Source organism: Haemorhous mexicanus, chromosome 2 (genome assembly GCF_027477595.1).
Source record: "Haemorhous mexicanus isolate bHaeMex1 chromosome 2, bHaeMex1.pri, whole genome shotgun sequence".
In the NCBI taxonomy this organism is placed as follows: domain Eukaryota; kingdom Metazoa; phylum Chordata; class Aves; order Passeriformes; family Fringillidae; genus Haemorhous; species Haemorhous mexicanus.
Window position 1 is genome coordinate 14,542,035 of NC_082342.1, and position 18,492 is coordinate 14,560,526.

The 18,492-nt window shown below is 42.2% G+C and overlaps 3 protein-coding genes across 9 annotated transcripts in view; 2 read left to right on the forward strand and 1 right to left on the reverse strand.

Moving 5' to 3' along the window:
* JAM2 (junctional adhesion molecule 2) overlaps positions 1-5,525 on the forward strand; it is a 43,323-nt gene extending 37,798 nt beyond the window's left edge. Inside the window, exons 9-10 of the mRNA XM_059873058.1 lie at positions 156-189; positions 1,118-5,525. Of these exons, the coding sequence (XP_059729041.1) occupies positions 156-189; positions 1,118-1,150 (67 nt within the window). The 3' untranslated portion in view covers positions 1,151-5,525. The remainder of the gene's footprint in view (positions 1-155; positions 190-1,117) is intronic.
* Positions 5,526-5,952: 427 nt separating this feature from the next.
* Positions 5,953-9,922, reverse strand: ATP5PF (ATP synthase peripheral stalk subunit F6). 5 transcript variants are annotated; one of them, XM_059873072.1, is made up of 4 exons: positions 9,788-9,922; positions 9,013-9,192; positions 7,715-7,839; positions 5,953-6,076 (listed from the first exon to the last, which is right to left on the reverse strand). In XM_059873072.1, the coding sequence occupies exons 2-4, from the start codon at positions 9,180-9,182 to the stop codon at positions 6,048-6,050; spliced, it is 324 nt and encodes a 107-aa protein (XP_059729055.1). In that variant the 5' UTR covers positions 9,183-9,192; positions 9,788-9,922; the 3' UTR covers positions 5,953-6,047. The 5 variants fall into 5 exon arrangements, with proteins under 5 accessions (XP_059729055.1, XP_059729053.1, XP_059729072.1 ...); XM_059873070.1 differs by having other exon boundaries at positions 9,013-9,195; XM_059873089.1 differs by lacking the exon at positions 9,788-9,922 and adding an exon at positions 9,600-9,662.
* Positions 9,923-9,939: 17 nt separating this feature from the next.
* Positions 9,940-18,492, forward strand: part of GABPA (GA binding protein transcription factor subunit alpha) — a 33,942-nt gene continuing 25,389 nt past the window's right edge. The window contains exons 1-2 of one of the 3 annotated variants that reach the window (XM_059873046.1): positions 9,940-10,080; positions 13,657-13,757. In XM_059873046.1, the coding sequence (XP_059729029.1) occupies positions 13,681-13,757 (77 nt within the window). In that variant the 5' untranslated portion in view covers positions 9,940-10,080; positions 13,657-13,680. Of the gene's footprint in view, positions 10,081-10,226; positions 10,376-13,656; positions 13,758-18,492 lie in introns of those variants that run through there. The other 2 variants (XM_059873051.1, XM_059873048.1) reach the window with 2 other exon arrangements.

Here is an 18,492-nt window from a genome sequence, read left to right on the forward strand (position 1 = left end):
TGTTATTGTAAGTTTTTTCTAAGAGGAGAGGAAAAATCCCTGAGGATTGCTGGAAATCTGGAAAAATGCATTCATATATAAGGCTCCCAAAGGGGTAAACCCAACCCCAGAAAAGTCACTATTTAACCTGTATTCCTTTCCTGCTCTGTTAACAGAAAGAAGACAAACTATCAATCTACAAGTGAAAAGGCAAGTCTTTTGTGTTCATTAGTGTGTTTTAGATATCTTCAAAGTTCCTTAGATCTGTAATGTCTTTCCACATGTACACAAACTCCTCACTCCTGCTGTGCCCGTACCTGGCAACACTATATCTGTATTTACAGCTTCCTGTTGCATAGTTTTAAATGCAACACAGGTGCAGCACTTTGCTGCATACTTTGCATCTTCTTGTACATATTGATTAACTAACTGAGACACAGTCCAAGACAGCAATGAGAGAAAGATTGGGCCCTAACTCTTCTAAGAATAATGTGGGTCAAAAGACTTAACTAAATATGGAAGCTGAATTTACTACTTCCACCCCCACTTCCTTGAGTCGGCTCAAAGGGCTTTTACTACATCCACAACTTTCCAGCTTTTCAGAATAGTGCAAAAGGAATAGAGTTCTAAGTAAAATTTCAACTAGGAGTGACTTAATATCACTATCTACAGCTTAAGGACAAGAGGAGTTAAAGTAGCATAAGTAATACTGATATAACCTTAAAAGATCCCTGAACACCACCCATTTTCTTAATCAAAACAAAACATACTAAATTGCATAAGCTTAATCCTTGACCAAGTATGCATATAAGAAACTTCCTGAAACCAACTATTTTCTCTGGGTGAGAAAGCTAAAGCTTTGAAGAGGTATGGTATCTGTTTATCATTGTTAATGCACTTTAAAATCGGATGCTCTGAACAGAGCTGTTTGATACCTGTATTTATGATTAGGTTGCTACTTCTGTGTAAGAGTGCATTTTGTAGACCTCCCATCTCAGAAAAGAACATTTACTAACAGCACATCAGACACATTTCTTGTCAAGCTCAGTGCCTTAGTTCCTTCTGAAATGTACACGAACATTAACCTGCTTAAAATCTTTGAGCTATTTTTTATTGTAACTTTGTTTGCTTCATTTAGGATTTCAAGCATACCAAGTCCTTTGTTATTTAGAAGATTTCAGCCTCTGTGAGGGACATCAAATTACTACTTGTTATACAAAAGTATCAATGTCCTGGTTTCAGCTGGGATAATTTTCTTCATAGTAGCTGTGTTTTGGATTTAATATGAGAATAAAGTTGATAACACACTGATGTTTTAGTTGCTGCTGAGTAGTGCTTACTCCAAGTCAAGGAGTCCTCAGATTCCCATGGTCTTCTAGTGAGGAGGACAAAAGAAGCAGGGACAAGGCACAGCTGGGACAGCTGATCTGAGTTGTCCAAAGGGATATGCACAGAATCACAGAATCATCAAATAAGCTGAATTGGAAGAGACCCATCAAGATCATGAAGTCCAACTCCTGGCCCTGCACAAGACACCCCAGGAATCACACCATGTGCCTGTCACGTTGTCCAAACATTTCTGGAACTCAAGCAGGCTTGGTGCTTGGTGACTGCCTCCACGCCAGAACATCACACCCAGGATTTAAACTGGGGACCTTGGCCAGGAGGAGCCAACTGCTGCTGGGGAACAGGCTGGTCTTCAGTCTGTGGGTGGTGAGAAACTGTTGTGCATCACTTGCCTTTCTTGGGCTTTACTCCTCTCTCTCCTTTTCACTACAATTCATATTATTGTTGTTTTTATTATCATTAGTATTATTAGTATCTTATTTTACTTTGTTTCAATTAAACTGTTGTTTTCTCAACCCACTAGTTTTACTTTTTTTCCCCAGTTCTCCCACTGGACTGGGGTGGGGACAGTGAGCAAGCAGCCACATGGGGCTGAGCAGCTGGCAGTGCTTTTTGGCATCCAACGTGGCACTCAAAAGGTTGAGCTAAAACCAGATCTGACTAGAGCATGGTAAAACAAGTTTGTTATAAGCCTTCATTGTATTGGTTTAATAGTTGCTGGTCACCATATCGATTCATTTGCTCTAGGCCTGGGCTAAGGTTATCACTGTGTTGTTCTGTGTTGTACTGGCTTGTGATATGATAGAATGGCTGGTCATGAGCCTGTCTGGTGTGTGTCCCCACTGTCCTTTGGGAGCCATCTGCTGGAAACTATCCACAGTTACAGCTACTGCCTTTTACCCTCAGAGAGCCAACCCATGGGAAAAACACCTTCCTTCCCCTCCAGGATGATTACAATAGCATTTGAGAATTTTAAAGACTTTGCATATCCGGTGACTACCCTTGAAACCAACGTGGTCCTTTTGGTAACAATCGGTATGTTGCTGCATATGGTTCAGGCCTTCTTTAGGGTTAGGAAATGATCTGTGACAATCAAAACCTCACTGACATGTACTGTACCGACACAAACTTCAGTAACAGGATAACAAGAGGCAACCACTCAATCCTTATTCCTGAGTGAGCTGCAGGATATACATAAATATTTAAGCTGTTGAACTGATGAGCACACTACCACTAGCTCTTGTGATGCTGGGATAACAGGACTAACGGATTGGAATTAGAGCATAGGAATCACTTTCTAAGAAAGCAAGCATTGACAAGGTGATTGCAAGAGAGACACAAGTCCCCAGCCTCTGGAAGTGACTCCTGTCAAGCCTGAAGGAAAGGTATCCTTACAAGAATGATACTACATGTCATCATGCAAGTGGAAAGATATCCAGTACTTGAGGGAATTAGCCATGCTAGAGATTTATTTTGACCTGGACAATACAAGGTCCCCCACAGATCCAGACCAATTCATTTGCACATGACCCATGTGGTGGAAGTTTATAGAGTGTACCAAGAGTACACACCAACCCACTGGCAACATTAATCTGAAAAGACATCATACCACCATCTGTGGATACAGTGGCTTGCCATTTCTGGGAATTTGAAGACAGCCTCTCTTCCTCTCTCATCTGTGGAGAAACTATTCGATAAACTATCCCAGGAGTTTCATCAGTTCAAAGAGGTTATGTTCTATTCCTCACCTCTACAGACCCATGCTAATGACAGTAAGCATTGGCGCAAGAGGGAGGATATGGAAGGGACACGCCATGGGATACCCTGTGGGTTTAGCTGAGAGACCACAGAGAAGGCATGAAGAATTGGGATGGGAGACCTACCGCAACCCTAGAGACATGAATTGTAAAGAAAACAATCCCAAATGGGGGTTCTTCCAGAAAAGCTGCTACTCCCTTCTCCACTGGATGGTTTCCCAGGCAGAGTGGAAGGGCTAAATTTACTCCTGATCCTATGGAAAGAAATTCTAATCCATTTCTTCCAAATGTAAGCTTAGATGTGGGTTTTTTGAAAATGCATATTCCAAACTAGTCTGATTGTAAGCCCTTTTTATCAATGATTCAGAAGAATGATTTCACATGGGGCCCTGAGCAACACCAAGCTTTTCAACAGAATAAACTAGAAATACTTGGAAAACACTCACAGATGCTTGGGCCAAGGAACATGACATTTATAGAGGAACATGAGTATATTGTATCATGCACCAGCTGAGAAAGCCACATGATCCAATGGACTGTTAGACTACACTGAGAGCAATGGCCAGAAGGAACCTTCAAACATTGGGATGCACATTGACAAAGGCCACCTGGTGAGTCAGCACTAGAAGATCTGCCAAGTGGGCTGGCCCTGCCCAATCAAAACTTTTACTGTAGAAGAAAATAAAGTTCCTATAGTGCACATGAAAACTGTGCTGTGGAAGACAGTCTGGGTTGTTCCTGCCTTGGGCAAAGGCAAACTCACCTGTGGGACTGTTTTTGCTCAAGGGCTTGGGCACACTTGTTAAGATGAGCGAATGGGCAAGTCTGGTTTGTGCAGGGTGGATTTCACTGAATAGCCAGTGCATTATGTGATGTTAATTGCTGAGAAATGCTGTGTATTAGCACTTCTACATCAGCTGCATGCCCACGATTGCACTGGGCACCTCAAGGTGCCTGTCTCCACGCCTCCAGCTTTGGGGATCTGAACCCAGCTCCCTTTCAACTGCTATATTAATGAACTTCGTTGTAACTGGACAAGCAGGGCAGTGACGGAATCAGAACTGGCTTCAACATGCAACAGTCCAACACCAGACACCCTCTTTCCTTCCCTGAAAGACTGTTTATGACACTCACAAGTCATGATTGTGTAAGCCAAAAGTCATGACTGAATGAAGTCAATAGACTTCTACAGGGATTGTCTATAGATTAAGGAAATGGTATCTGTGTGTGCATCTATAAAAAGATGGGAAAGGTGCTGGTATATTGGGAAGTGTGGGATCCAGTGTGACGTAAATGGTATGGAGTAAGCAGCTGGTACTTTTCTGGTTTCAGCTGGGATTTAATTTTCTTCCTAATAGCTGGTACAGAGCTGTTTTTTTAATTATTATTAATGTCAATAACACAATAATGTTTCAGTTGTTGCTCAGTAGTACTTACCCCAATTCAAAGACTTCTCAGTGTCTGATGCTCTGGCAGTGAGAAGGTGCTCAAGCCACAAGGGAACAGGGCCAGGACCCTGACCTGAACTGGACAAAGGGACGAAACATCATGCCCAGTATTTAAACTGGGGGGAAGTTGGCTGGGAGGGGCCATTTTGCTGCTGGGGAACAGGCTGAGCATCAGTCAGTGAGTGGTGATGAGCACTTGTGCTCTGCATCACTTGTGCTTCTCAGGTTTTCTCTTTCTCTCTTTTCCCCATATTATTACTTTGGTTCAATTATTTAAGTGCTTTATCTCAACCCAAAAATTTTGTTTCTAATTCCCTTCCCTACAGTAGGAGGAAGGGACAGGGAGTGAGCCAGAGGCTATGAGATGCTTAGTTGCTGGCTAGGGTTACACCACAACACCAAGGGATCTTTTGGCCTCTGCTCTGTAAATATTCCATGTCTTACATGCTGAAAATAGAAACTGCGAATATTTAGTCAACCTAGCTGTGATGGCATTTAAAAAAAAAAACCAATCCCCAAATAAACTTAAAGACAAATTAACTTGTATATTCAATTTAGTTCTGTCTGAAAGCTTCTCATTTTGTTCATATGTACATGCAGCAATACAAGATTCACTCTTGCAGCTTGGAACAATCTATTCAAATAGTTTTCATAGATGATCTCACTACTTGTGTCTCAACCATCATCAAGGGCTCAATTTCTCCTGCAATTCTGTTTTATTAGGACTTAAAGAGATGATTTTGGCAAATCTGATACAATTTCAAAGCGTGTAGAAGTAAACTCACTATGCTGACGAAATAAATCTTCCTGTAATAAAAGCTCAAGCAGTGCTTCAGTGTTCAATGTGGAAGTCTCTCTCTCTGTAGACTGCATATGTAGTTTCATTCTGAAGAAAAATCATGTCAATACAATTCAAACTGTAGTATGAAGACTCTGTCAAAGTGTTTATGTAGTTTCTCAGATATAATTATTCTAAATAAATAGCTCCTCAGAAGCTAAAGTGTTTGTGTCAATAGTTCAGTCGCAGAAATTCACACCTTACAACCTCTTTAGCAGATTTCCTTTTCTTCTGGAAGATTAACTTCATCACCTTTGTGTTCATTGATGCAGTGTAGAATTAGGGCATTTGTGCCTATGCTTTTGACCTCCATCACTACTGTAGAGCTTTGCTACAGACTTAAAGTTCATGAAGATTTTTTTTTTTCAGCAGAAACTTTTTGGATAAACTCAACAAAACAAATAGTTCCTTCCTGGTATATCATTACAAGTGTTATAATATCTAAGCATTAAAACATAATACACAAAAGAGTTTTGCAGTTAACACTGAGCAGCACTGCTCAGCTGCCTCTGTCTTGTAAGAGTTGATGATCACAGCTAGCTACACTCACCATGCAATTAAGAGCTTCTTGACACCACTGAAATCAAACTGAAGTACTACATTTATTAAATTACAATCGGTGCCATGTTCAGCAACTCCATGGCTGTACATTGCTGTCTGGTGTACAAGCTGCAGAGATCACTTTGGAGTCTCCTCAAACTTGGGCTCTACAGGAGGAATGGGAGAGAGAAAATTCCTATTAGTCTCTTTTTATTCCATCTTCAAACACCACAATTAATTTGTAATTCAAAGAAAACTAACCATTACATTGGCAAGCTAAAGCAGTACATTACAGTCTACACTCCCTCCTGACTGATTAAATGGGGGCAGCAGTAAACAGCAACTAGGCTGGAGACAGGTCTTTTTCACCTTGTGGGAGTTATGTATAAAGGCTAAGCCTCAGCAATATTCTGCCTAAACAGCTTTTAGTGACACCTGGGATATGGGAGAAGACAGCAGAGAAACTGAAGAAGTCAACCAGAACATTACTGGACAAGTATTTCCAACATAGCTCTAAGAACAAGTAATCTCTCTTCTCTCCCTTTCATTAGTGTATCATCAGTGTACATTAACAGAAAGGAGCACACAAATTCAACTCAACTCAGCAAGATACTCTCCTCATGCAAACACTGACCAAGGAGTTCTTGATGGCAAAGGTACAGGCTCACAAAGGTTAGGGCTTTGGGCACTTGGGCTACCAATGCCTGCTGTCTTTAATACGAAGTCTGAGAGACAAGGGTCAGCTTATAGTAAGCATCCCTAAGGTAAAAAAAATTGATGTTCCTACTCATATAATTGCTCATATTAATTACAATTTGAAACCTAATTGAAATTAGATAAAGGATAGGCAACAGGTGGCAAAAGAACAAAGTCACGTTGTGTCTGTGCTTTGCTCCGTTCCTACGGTCAAACAAATTCTTTTTCCTTACAAAAACAAGTAAAATTTTAATATGCATAGTTTCACATACGACACAGAAATAAAACTGAATGTAGAGAAACTAGATCCCTAAAATTGTGGAAAAATAAACCATAGATCCTACTTTACAGGTACTCTGTTTTATCTGCACCAGTAACAACCTGACCCCAACTTTGCCCAACTGAAATACTACCAAAACCCAGAACATTTTCAGGTGTGTTCCAAGACTAAATTAGAATTCCCAGACACTCTGATCAGAACTACAAGTTGCTGACTATGGTTGCTTGGCCTTGGCTGGCTGCCAGATACTCACCAAGCCTTATGCTGTTTGCCCTTTCCCTTCCACGCTAAAACAAACTTAGAGCAGTTACACAGAAATCATATCCAAATAGCTGAAGAAAAATGTTTAATATAATTTAGCTACAAAATATTCATAAGTAAGGAAGTTTAGTCCTATGTTAATTTTCTGAAATTACTGGCTTTCCAGAGAAGCTTACAAAATCAAAAAAGTCACAGTTTGGATGACGTTAAGACTAACTGATATTCACATTATAAACAGCAGATCTTTTTGGCAAGGTGAGAAAAATACAGACCCTAGGCTATTTCTATCAGAGCTCTTTCTTTAGAGTGCCTGAAGGACAATTAAGATAGACTGATCTGACTGCAAATTTTGTTTATCATTAGTATAATGAAGACCACATCCCTGCTAGAAAAGGCAAATAATCAAAATAGGAGTCACATGGAAACAGATGTGAACTGTGCAAAAGCGTAAGATTCCCAGAGGACATTTTACACCAAATTAATGGTACAAATATAAACTAAAGGGGAATTTAAGAAACCTGTGAGTGAATCTACTTGCAATTAGAATTCAGTAAGATTGTTAACTCACCCTCAAATTTAAATTCTGGAAATTTGGTGAGATCTCCTTCACCATACGCCCGTTGGAGTCTTGCAAGGGATTCATTCATATCTTTTTGAAACTCAGGTCCTGCATCAACAGGCCCTCCAGCCTGCCTAATAAACATTAAAACTTGTGATTAACAATTCAGTTCTAGTATTTCACATGGAAAATTCTACGTTTTCAAGCCCATTTATAAATTAAAACCTTTCTAACAGCCAGCCAAAGGAAATAATTTAAAATATTTCCAAAACTCAATATATGACACCTTAGGGCCTCCTTACCTTACACACAAACAAGATTCTCAGGGTAAAGGTTTTCTGCTGTCAGTGAAGAAAATCCAATTATCAGGGATGAAAATCCAAGCCTTTTGAGACAAAAGGTGGTCTTATAAGGCAAAACCACTGATGAGTATGGAGGCTCTCCAGCGTTTAATTTTGTTTGTTCCAGGTGTGAATTCCTAACAAAACTGTGATTTGCACCTCTTCTGTCTCTGAACTAGTTATCTCAGTTAGTAAAGCTTAACTGTTCTTACCAAGAAAATGCATTTTGAAATAGTAACTCTTTAGATTGCCAGCACTCAGGTAAAACCACCAAATATCTGCCTCCCTACACAGATGGGTTTGTAGGTAGGGATAGACACATATACCAGCAGAGCTAAGAGAATACTTCCCAAGAATAAATTACACAGAATTACTATAGTTTTCGTTTCCTGGTCAGCAGTTCATTCAAACATTACAAGAATCTAAGATTCTATTTGAAGGAACTGCTTATTAACTTAAGATGCTAAATGGACCATCCTGATAATTCCATTAATTCTCAATTGGTTTTGGAAGCTATTTTCATTCAGCTTCTGGAAACAAGACTACAGAATAACTGTTTTCCCCAGGAAAAAAAAAAAACACCCAAAAGAAAGAAATGGTTTGTTTTGCTTTTTCCCCTCTATTTATAGAGCATGTAGATGGGTACAAATTAACATACCAGTACATTTATGCAGTGTGCAAGAGACCTTAACTGTGTGGCTTAACTGCCCAAGAAGAATGGCATTAGATTTTTTTCTTAAGGGAAAAAAAATTGGTATTTTCTATTAGATATGCAAGAACAACCTTTCCCACTAGTGACACCATAAGCGTTGCAGGAAAACACACCTTAAATATTTACAGACCAGCCTACAGAAGTATCAAACTGTGAAAAATCAAACACTTCAGGTCTGATGTTTTTATGTCAAAATCAACAGATCTTCCCCTTTTGCCATCAGCCCTCTCCTTAAGACAATTTCCTTTACTTACTTGCTCTTCGTGTTGTACTCTCTGATCTTGTCCACGAAGAGCTTCTGGACGGGGTCGAGCTCTTTTGCCTTGTTGAAGACAATCGCAGAGAGCCCAATGTTCCTGCGCAGGTGAATGGACACAGCAGAGTGGAAAAGGGAGGAAAGCCGCAAGATCTGCCGCAGGATCATGATGGCACTACTACTTTAACCATTAATAAAATACGAAAGGAGGAATAAAAAATTAGTCACAGCGATATAACAAATGCATTAAATAAGCAGGAAAAAAATAGCTTGGAGCTGAAACCAGAAAAGTATTTAAAAGAGACTTCCTTTAAGATATTATTAAGATAAATGCATAAGAAGAAAGAAAAATGTACTTTGGAGGTAAACTTTAAAGCAGAGAGGTAGTCAAAGGTTATTTAAAACAGCATGGGGGGAGGGGAAATTCCAGCAACCACTGAACCCGAGGCCACCGTGATCCCACGGCTGCAGCTCCGCGACCCCTTCGGTACGGAACCGCGACAGAACAACCCAGACAAACCGTGAATCCCGCTCTTCGCGTGGTTTAAGTAGGAAAAAAGGCGACACTTCCAACCCCAGAGTCACCTTGGCCGAGCTGCTGCCTCCGCTCGGCCCCGCCGCCCTCGCAGTGCGCGCCGGGAGCCACCATCCCCCCCCGTCCCTCCACCCGCACACCCGGGGCTCCCCCATCCGCACACGCAGCCCGGCCCCGCTTAGCGCCCGCTGGGACCTGGCAAAGCGCGGGAAGAGCCGCGGGAGAGCCCAGCACTCACCGTCCCCGCACAGAGCCACTTCCAACTGAGGCAAAGAGGCTCAGGGCCTTCCGGAGCCGCGAGTGCCGCCGGGAGTCGTAGTTCGTGCGGGGGCGCGGCGGTGTCGCGCGTTTCCCCGCGCTGGGCCTGCGCGCCGCCCCGATTCTGGCGCAGCCCGCTCCTGGACCCGCTCCCGGAGCCGGTCCTGGACCCGGAGCTGGGGGAGTTCCCGGACGTGGACGGACAGTGGGACGTGTCGGTGCGGCGGGCGAGCGGACGGACGGACGGACGGACGGTGGCGGCGGCAGCGGCGGGTGAGCGCGGCCCGGCCCGTGTTTTGTTTCCGTTTCTCTCCCGGCGGCTCCGCGGTCCCATTTCCGTTTCGGGTTCAAACAACGACACGGAGGCGCCGCGGGAAGCGGGGCCCACGGGGAGGTGGCGCCTTGGCGGCCGCGGGGAAGGGCCCCGGGGATCGGGAACCGAGGGCTCCCGCCGCGGGGATCGCGAGGCCTCCCCGGCGCGTGGAAACTTATCCCCGCTTGTAAAAACCTTGTTTTGGCTGAAAAGTTAACAGGATGTGTGGTGTCTTGTGGTTCTCCCCTTGCAGTGGTGAGAGGCCTCTCGAGTGATGTGACCAGTTCTGGGCCCCTCTTTCCGAGAAGGACATTCGGGGGGCTGGAGGGAGTCGAGAGAAAAGCAGCGGAGTTGGGAAAGGGTCTGATGAGGAGCAGGGGGGACTCACCTCGGGGAAAAGGAGGCCCAAGGAGGACCCTGTATCTTTACAATTCCCAGACGGGAGGTTGCAGCCAGGTGGGGTTCGGGCTCTGCTCCTCCGCAACCCAGTAATAAAGAGTCTTGAGCTGTGCCACGGGAAGTTTAGGTTGGACAGTAAGAGGAATTTCTTTACTGAAGGGGTGATTAGACATTGGAGCAGGCAGCCCAGGTGGAATCACCATCCCTGGAGATGTTAAAGACTGGATGTGGCACTTAGTGCCATGGTCTAGTTGACATGGTGTTCAGTCATGATGATTTTGAAGGTCTTTTCCAGCCTAATTGATCTCATGATCTTGTATAGTTTGCTTCCTAATCTTTGACCAGGTACATGCTGCACAGCCACAGCTCTCAGTTTGGCTTTATTTTCTCACTTCAGGCTGTTGATAGAGAAGTTAAACACCTCAAATCTGGGGTGATTTTCCCCCATCCTGTTCACTGCTCCATTGTCTCCATTGTGAAAAACACCAATCACTTGTTTTTTAAAATTTTAAAGATTTAATAGTAATAAAATAGTTATAAAAATAATAGTACAATTAGAGTAATAATAATTTAGACAATTTGAATTAAGACAATATGAGACAATAATAACAAAGAGTTACGGACGTCCAGGTACCTTTTTCTGGGCAGCACAAGCCTGAAAAAGGACGCCTGTTAACAAAGGATTAACCCTTAAAAACAACAGCCTGTTGCATATTCATACACTTTATGCATGATGCATAAATTCCATTCAAACACAGGATTCGGCCTGGTCATCGTCAGCTTCTTCCTCCTAATCCTAACAGCGCCTTCGAGGCGGGAAGAAGTTCGTTTCTTCTGATAAGGGAGCAATAAATTCTTTTTCTCCGAAAGATTTAGGTGTCCTGTGGCTGCTATCTCGCTGCAAGTCCTTTCTTTAAAAAAAGTACCCTACATAGCACAGTTTCTATTTTAACAATTTTTATAACCTAAAACTATATTTAACACACTACTGAAGAGAATTAATACAGCATTACTTTCTAACACAACACATATAATATTCATTTTAATATTTGCGAAAAGCCAATCATAAAATACGCATTTTTCACATCCATCATAAAACTGAACTGGCTCATGAGTTGTAAAAGCTGATCTGTGAAGGACAGGCTATCTGCTTTGTTACCTGCTTTGTGTTGCTATCTGTGATTTGGATAATATGGATGGATAGGAACCATGTGCTGCACACACCAGAGTTTCTCTGGGGCACAAATGACTCCAGTGACTGGGCTTCATTATCAGCTGATTATGTATATGAGCTCCAGAGCTGGACCCCATCTTACAATTACCTGGTGGGGTAGCAAACAATTCTACTCCTAGAGTTTGGGCCCATTTCACAGTGGGCTCATTCCTTGCTTAACTCCTTGTCTTCTAGGGAAAAGATAGATCTTAAACAGAACTAGGGGACTACTCTCCTTACTGTAAAAGATACTGGAGTAGCATTGGGCTGTCACATGGGAAAAAGGCTCTGTTGACAGATGTCTTCTTGTATGTTAGTGGAGGTCAGCTTTCTTCTTGGCTAACAGGTAAGTCTTAGGCTTGTTTGGAGAAAGTAGAAAACAGAAATCAGTAGGCTGAACCCTCCAGGAATCAACCACAGGTTTTATGTTCCTTTGAACAAATGCTGCTGTTGAAGTGTTCTTGCCACATGAACCCTCCATGCAAGCCAGGCTCTTTGAGCCTTCTTGTCTCTCAGTACTCTTTAGGGAAGGGGCAGGCAGTTCAGCCCCATCTGAACCCATATTCACTTTCAAACTCTGCATCATCCTGTAGGAACTAACTCCTAGACTTCATGTGAAATGTTTATATTGTAAGAAATCTCTTTATGCTAGTATAGGGAACACTGAATAATTTTCCCCTTTAGGCCTCTATGAACCTTAATGAGTTTAGGTGTTTACATTATGTTGTTATTCTTTATACCCATCTCCCTTCTTTGTATCTGTGCTCAGCAGAACCGTCTTTCTTTCTCTTTGTGTGCCTGCTCTTTGTGCACCTGCTTTTTGTGCCTGGGTTCCTCTTTCCTGCCCCTCCAGGGATCCGGAAATATAGCAAGGCCTGAGAGATTCAACCATGAGCTGCCTTTGAAGAGGGAGTGAGCAGTTACTAGTCCCAGCTGCCAGTTTGGAGTCCAATCCATAGGAACTTCTAAATGCCTTAACTAATTCTGTACTGTTGCTGTGGGCAGTAATATTTTCTCACTCTGCATCCCTCTGCATTTATCCATATTGAATAATTCCTGCCAGAAATCTATCAAGGTGCTGAGTTATTTCTGTAAGTTTGCACTGTTTTCTCCGTAAATAACGTATGAATATGTCAAAGAACACAAATCCCAGCCTAACTCCTTTGTGACCTTACTGGTAAACTCCCTTCATCACAAAAAAAGACAATTTACCTTTGTTTTCTGGTTTTAGTCTGATTGCTAGTGCAGAAAAGATATTCACCCCTTTTTTATCACATCAGTTTGCTTCTTTGGGAGTTTTCAGCAAGAGACATTGCTCAGATTTTGGGTTTGAAATATTTTTTAACAGTCTGACAGATCACCTGTAACCATGTGGGTGTCAGTGCATTCAGATATTTAAGCCTGTCTGCATTCTTCAGAATTTGTGTTTCAGTCCTTCCCATTTATCATGACAAAAATACATAAGATTAAGTGATACAGCAATTTGCCAATGAAGAAATATTTGCCTATGAAGAAATCATGCATCTTCTCCCCAACTGCCTCCTGCAGCATTTCATGTAAAATTCTGCTTACATTTATAAGCATCTTTCAGCCATGCTAGGAAGGTAGTTTGGATTTTCAGATGTGCTTTACTGTAGGTGGCCTGTAGCAACAACAAAAAAAAATCCATCAATTTGGGTGCCTCCAAGAGAATCAGGCTTTGGGCTCTGTGCAAATGTCTTAATAGTCCCATGTTTGCTTCTAGAACATTTATTTGAGAACAGGTATAGTAATATATTTTGTGAAATATGAATTAGGTTTTGAATTTTTTTTTTCTTTAAAAGGCTATTCTGGTATTTGATTTAAAAAATGTGCGATAGGACACAAAATATTGTCTAGTCTTGTTGGTCTGTGACTTACAGAAAAAATTCTTTTCTGTTCATAGCTCTGTTCTTAAAACATTGCAGCCATGACTAAAAGAGAGGCAGAGGAGCTGATAGAAATTGAGATTGATGGAACTGAGAAGCAGGAATGCACTGAAGAAAGGTATGTACTGTCTTTGCTTTTTGGGATCCTTAGGCAGCAATTAATTGACTAATTCATTTTTCTGTTTCTTGTCTAATTAATGGTGGTTTTCCAGAAGATGTAGCCACTATAGGAAATCAGTATAGTGCTGTCATGTTCCTCAACCTTAATTAGCTAAATCCCAAAATATTTTGCTTATCTCTTGCTATGTTATTAGTACTTTACTTTTCCTATTTTCATGTCTATAGTAGTATGTCTGTGTGTGTGCTGCAAACCTTTCAGCTTCAGTGGATCTTTCTGTAATTGAGATGGACCTTTCTATATCTCCAGTCCTTTGCTTTACTGTTATATAGGATTTGTACAGGATGATCTGTTTTTAACAGAGCAGAAATTATGCTTGGTATCTACTATACTATTGTTAGGGCCATTGAAACCATACATACTGAAGTAGGATACCTTCTGATTTAATTACCTCAACCTGGATTTTTAGTTTTGTATGCTTCCTTTCTAATTTTCACTACTGTGTTTGGAAGCTCAGAGCATCAGTTAATGTGCATATAGTTCTGCAAACTGGTCTAAGCACAGAAGAGCAAAGAAAACTAATTCTCTGTGAATAAAACAGATTGAACACAGAAAGAAATGAAATATAACCCGAAACTTAATTAAAACCAAATGAGTTTAGATGTTGATACAAAAAAAAAAATATGTATTTTATTTAATACTAAAAGAGAGAAAAAGAGAAGGAAAAAAAGCAATAGAGGTGGGAGGCGGGGTCAGGGAGAGTGACAAATATTAAGTAGAAGCATGTCACCCTTTCAAGGGTCCCAGCGATATCTCCCTGCTTCCCTTCATCTCGTCTTCTTGGTGCTAAGGGTCCCTGCTGAAAAGTAGAGAATTCCATGGATAATTATACATTTGGGCAGGTGGAAACACACAGGTACCTCCTGGCAGGGGCGGGGCGCAAGTTTGACACTGTCCCTTGCAAGACTGCGGATCTGTTGCATCACGTAGGATCACGTGCAGTGCAGGGTCTGAGGACCCCTTTGGTGAGGGGCCTTTGATGAGCCATGACACCCCCTCAGTTGTCCCTCACACAGATGTGGCCTTCCAGGGGTGGAAGGCCCCACAGCTGGGCCAGTCTGCCCAGTGGAGGATGGGTGTTCACTGCATCTGGCCAGAGGCCATGCCACACACCCAAAATCTCTCCTCCTTCCCTGCTTTGGTGTAGGGATCTGTGTGAGCCTGGCAGCAGAAAAACCTGGGGCTGGGGCTTCTACCCCAAAGGTGCTGGGCCTAGTCCTTTTGTGATAGATAAGTAATGCGATGGTTGACTCTCATAATCAAAGGGCAAATATTAGGTATATGTTAAGAGAAGTTCTATAGTTATGTTTTACCCCACCTTGCATTGTTATCACCCGGTGACCTGAGTAGTCAGGACATTTGGGAGGGTCGGCTTGTTACTATAGCAGCACCTGACCTCCAATCAAGATGTAAAGCAGTTAACTCCACCACTGGACAGCAAAAAAGGAGTCAATGGACAGTGAAAAAAGAGTCAATAGACAGAACTTTGTGAGGGGCTAAAGGGTTAAAAGGCGAAACATCCATTGTGTAGATGAGCCCATGGTAGGAAAAATCCTGGCGCTGTAATATTTTCTCTATTCAGTCTTCTGTTGTATTTTTGATAAACCTTTTTTAAGGTTTAATAAACCTTTTAAAATTTTAGAAGTGCAAATCATTTATCACACTCTTGTGATATTCTTTTCCCCCAGCTCAGACTTAGGTCACTTTATCTTATCTGTCTTAACCTGCAGTTGAGGGCCTCAAGTCAGGAGGCCCATTCAAGGTGCAGTGGTGCAGTTCTTGTTACCCACTTTTGCTATAATAGGCAAAAGTCCTTCATAAAGATATTTAAGCCATATACCATTTCAGTCTCCAACAGGTAGAAAGAACTGAGGCTGGTTGGGTTAACTACTCTTTAAGAACGTATTCTGGAGAACTGACTCAAAGCCACTTACTAGTTGCTTACTGTTCCAATTTCCTTGTGTATTTTTACTACTTACAAACTTGTCTGTGTACATTCTGGTTTCCTTCTGTGTAAATCAAGAGACTGTGTAAGGTCATTGTTATAAATGTGTCCCATAACAATGACATTTCCGAATGCTTGTGCTAATACTGTCACTGTTGTAGTATGGGAGAACCATGTGACTGATAGTTCCTTCAAGGCCCCATGTTGCTGTACTTCCTTCTGGTTGTTCCTATTATTCTTGTACTGACCAGTGAAAAGACATGGAAAGTTGCTATGTATGAGCGTGAGCATTTTTTTCTTTCTATTTTCACTGTCTGTGTTTCTGTGTTTGCTTTTAACTTGAATGTCTTTTAAATACAGTCCAGGCAAAGCAAATATAATTAGTTTACTCTTCATGCAAGTTAGCAACATATGATATGCTAACCATGGTTTACTGTCTTGAAAAATGTGATCTGAATCTTGGTATTTACCTTTTAGCTTTTAGTGGTGACAGGGTGAAAGAAGAATTACACAACTGTAAAACTAAAGAGACCAAATTTAGTAACTGACTCTACTCAAACGAAGAGTACTCAAACTAATACTGCGTTGTCAGTTTTTATGTTGAGGGGGATCAGTTTGGCTAGCTCTGGACACCAGCAACACCAACAAGGACAAAAGCAAAAGGCGAGAGGTGCTATTTCTGCTCGGGACCAAAGTCCGACAGCTTTAATGTAGAACAACTCCGGGAGAGAAAAGAGGGAGCCTGGGAGAGGAAATGGTGTCTGGAAGAGGAAAGAGACCGAGACTGGGTACCTTGTGGCGGGAGACTTTAAACCTGGGGGAGGAAAGGAACTACAGCCAATGGGATACAGCTGATGGGAGGGGTGAAGGGAGGAACCAGCCTGGGGGAAAACAACACCACAGGACTTGGGGGGGTGTACGGAGCAAACCCTGTGATACAAAACAAACCGCTCAGTGCAAAATAATAACTGAATAAACTACTCAGTGCAATACACCACCTCCCCCCCCCTTTTTTTTTTCCTAATAAAGTTAAAGGCATTGGGCCTGTTCTGATTCAGAATATGAATTTGTCCATCACTTATGATTTGCAGGCCAGTTACATTGCTTTTGATCCACAAACTCTGTGTGGTTGACTTCTGAGGTAGCAGGGATTAAACTGTTGATGACTTTTAAAATTAAGCAATGTAGAACTCCAAACACTAGCACAATTAGGAGAAGAACAACAATAAATAACAGAACTGTTTTAACTATTGAAGTTCACCACCCCAAGAGTCCACAGTCCTTGAACAGTCTGCTTAACCAGTCTTCAGATTCTTGCTTTACTTGTGTGATCAAGCTTTTCATTTCTCGGATAGCTGCGTGGACATTGGGTGCTTTCGAGGTTAAGTTCAAACAGCAAAATCCTTCAGATTCCTGGCACTTGTGTCCATACAGCAGCAGGAAGAAGTCTATGGCTGCATGATTTTGGAGTGTGGCTTGCCTGGTGATCTCTTCATCCTCTAGGAGGGAGCTGATTGTGGTGGATGTCAAATTTGCTGATTGCGGTGGATGTCAAATTCGCTTGTTTGACCACCCAGCATTCTAGGTGACCCACTTTGCCTAGAGCTTTGGTTGCTGCGACCCATGGAAGGAACAGGGATGTAGCAATTCTTTTTGACTTGGCCCAATGAAAAATTTCTGAATTTCAATTTGGGTCCAAATTGTCAGTGCTTCTCTTTTGAATTTTGTTGGCCGAATTGTTTTTTCAAATCCATTTGCCAATCAGGCTTTGGTTGCGTGCCAGCAGGGACAACAGCCCAGTGGTACATGGCCCTCCTAAAAGCCGAGATGGGATTCCTGCTCATCCCCAATCTCCACAAATCAGGAACAGACCCCTAGAGAGGTTTTTGGGATGTGAATGGTATGGATTGTCTGCTGTAATGTGGCTTAGAATATTACACCACCTTTTGGCAGTGAACTCTTCTCGATTCTGCAATAGGTTGTTAAAGGTTTTAGTGTTAGATAATGGGTGGAAGATAAAGTGAATGCAGCATGGTGCTGAGGAGGAACCCAGTAGCTCTAACTCTTGGGGTTCCTGAGCTGCTCTGAGCAAATTTGGTAGCCACTCTTCCTTGGGGTTCCTAATCATTACAGCCCACTGCTCACGGGTTTTGTTTGTTGGATGTTGTATGATTTGGGACCTGGGTCAGGCATAGGTGTGTTAAAACTGGATATTCTCCATCTTGCAATGGAATTCCCACCAGGAAGGTAGACATAGGGTCTCTTGCTGCTGCAGTGGATAGGTGTATATTTTCTTGTTGGAGCATCTGTGCCAGGGTCACCCAGATGTTTTGGCGTGGCTGAGAGACAATCCACGCAGCTGTCAGACTGCTCAGTGCCAACAGGATGACAACTTGGACAAGGCTCATCGCAAGGTTGAGTGGGAGGTAGGGGTTTTTTTTCTAAAGAGGAAAAACAGACATTTTAAAGCGTATTTAAAGTTAGGGGTCTGCTGGAATGTAACCAGATTTTTTTGGAAGGTTTTTTCTCCTTTTTCTGGCAGTGTCTTCTTTTTGAAGCAACATCTACTTGTTTTTCATTCCCTTCTGGTCGTGCTTGATTTTTGGGGACGAAAGGTTTTACCCACTTTTGGGGTATCCAATGCAAGCCTGTGGGGATGGATACACAGGTGTAGCCACGCCCCCAGGTAACGAGCTCAGAAGGACTTTTGGTTTCCCAAGTTTCTGGGTC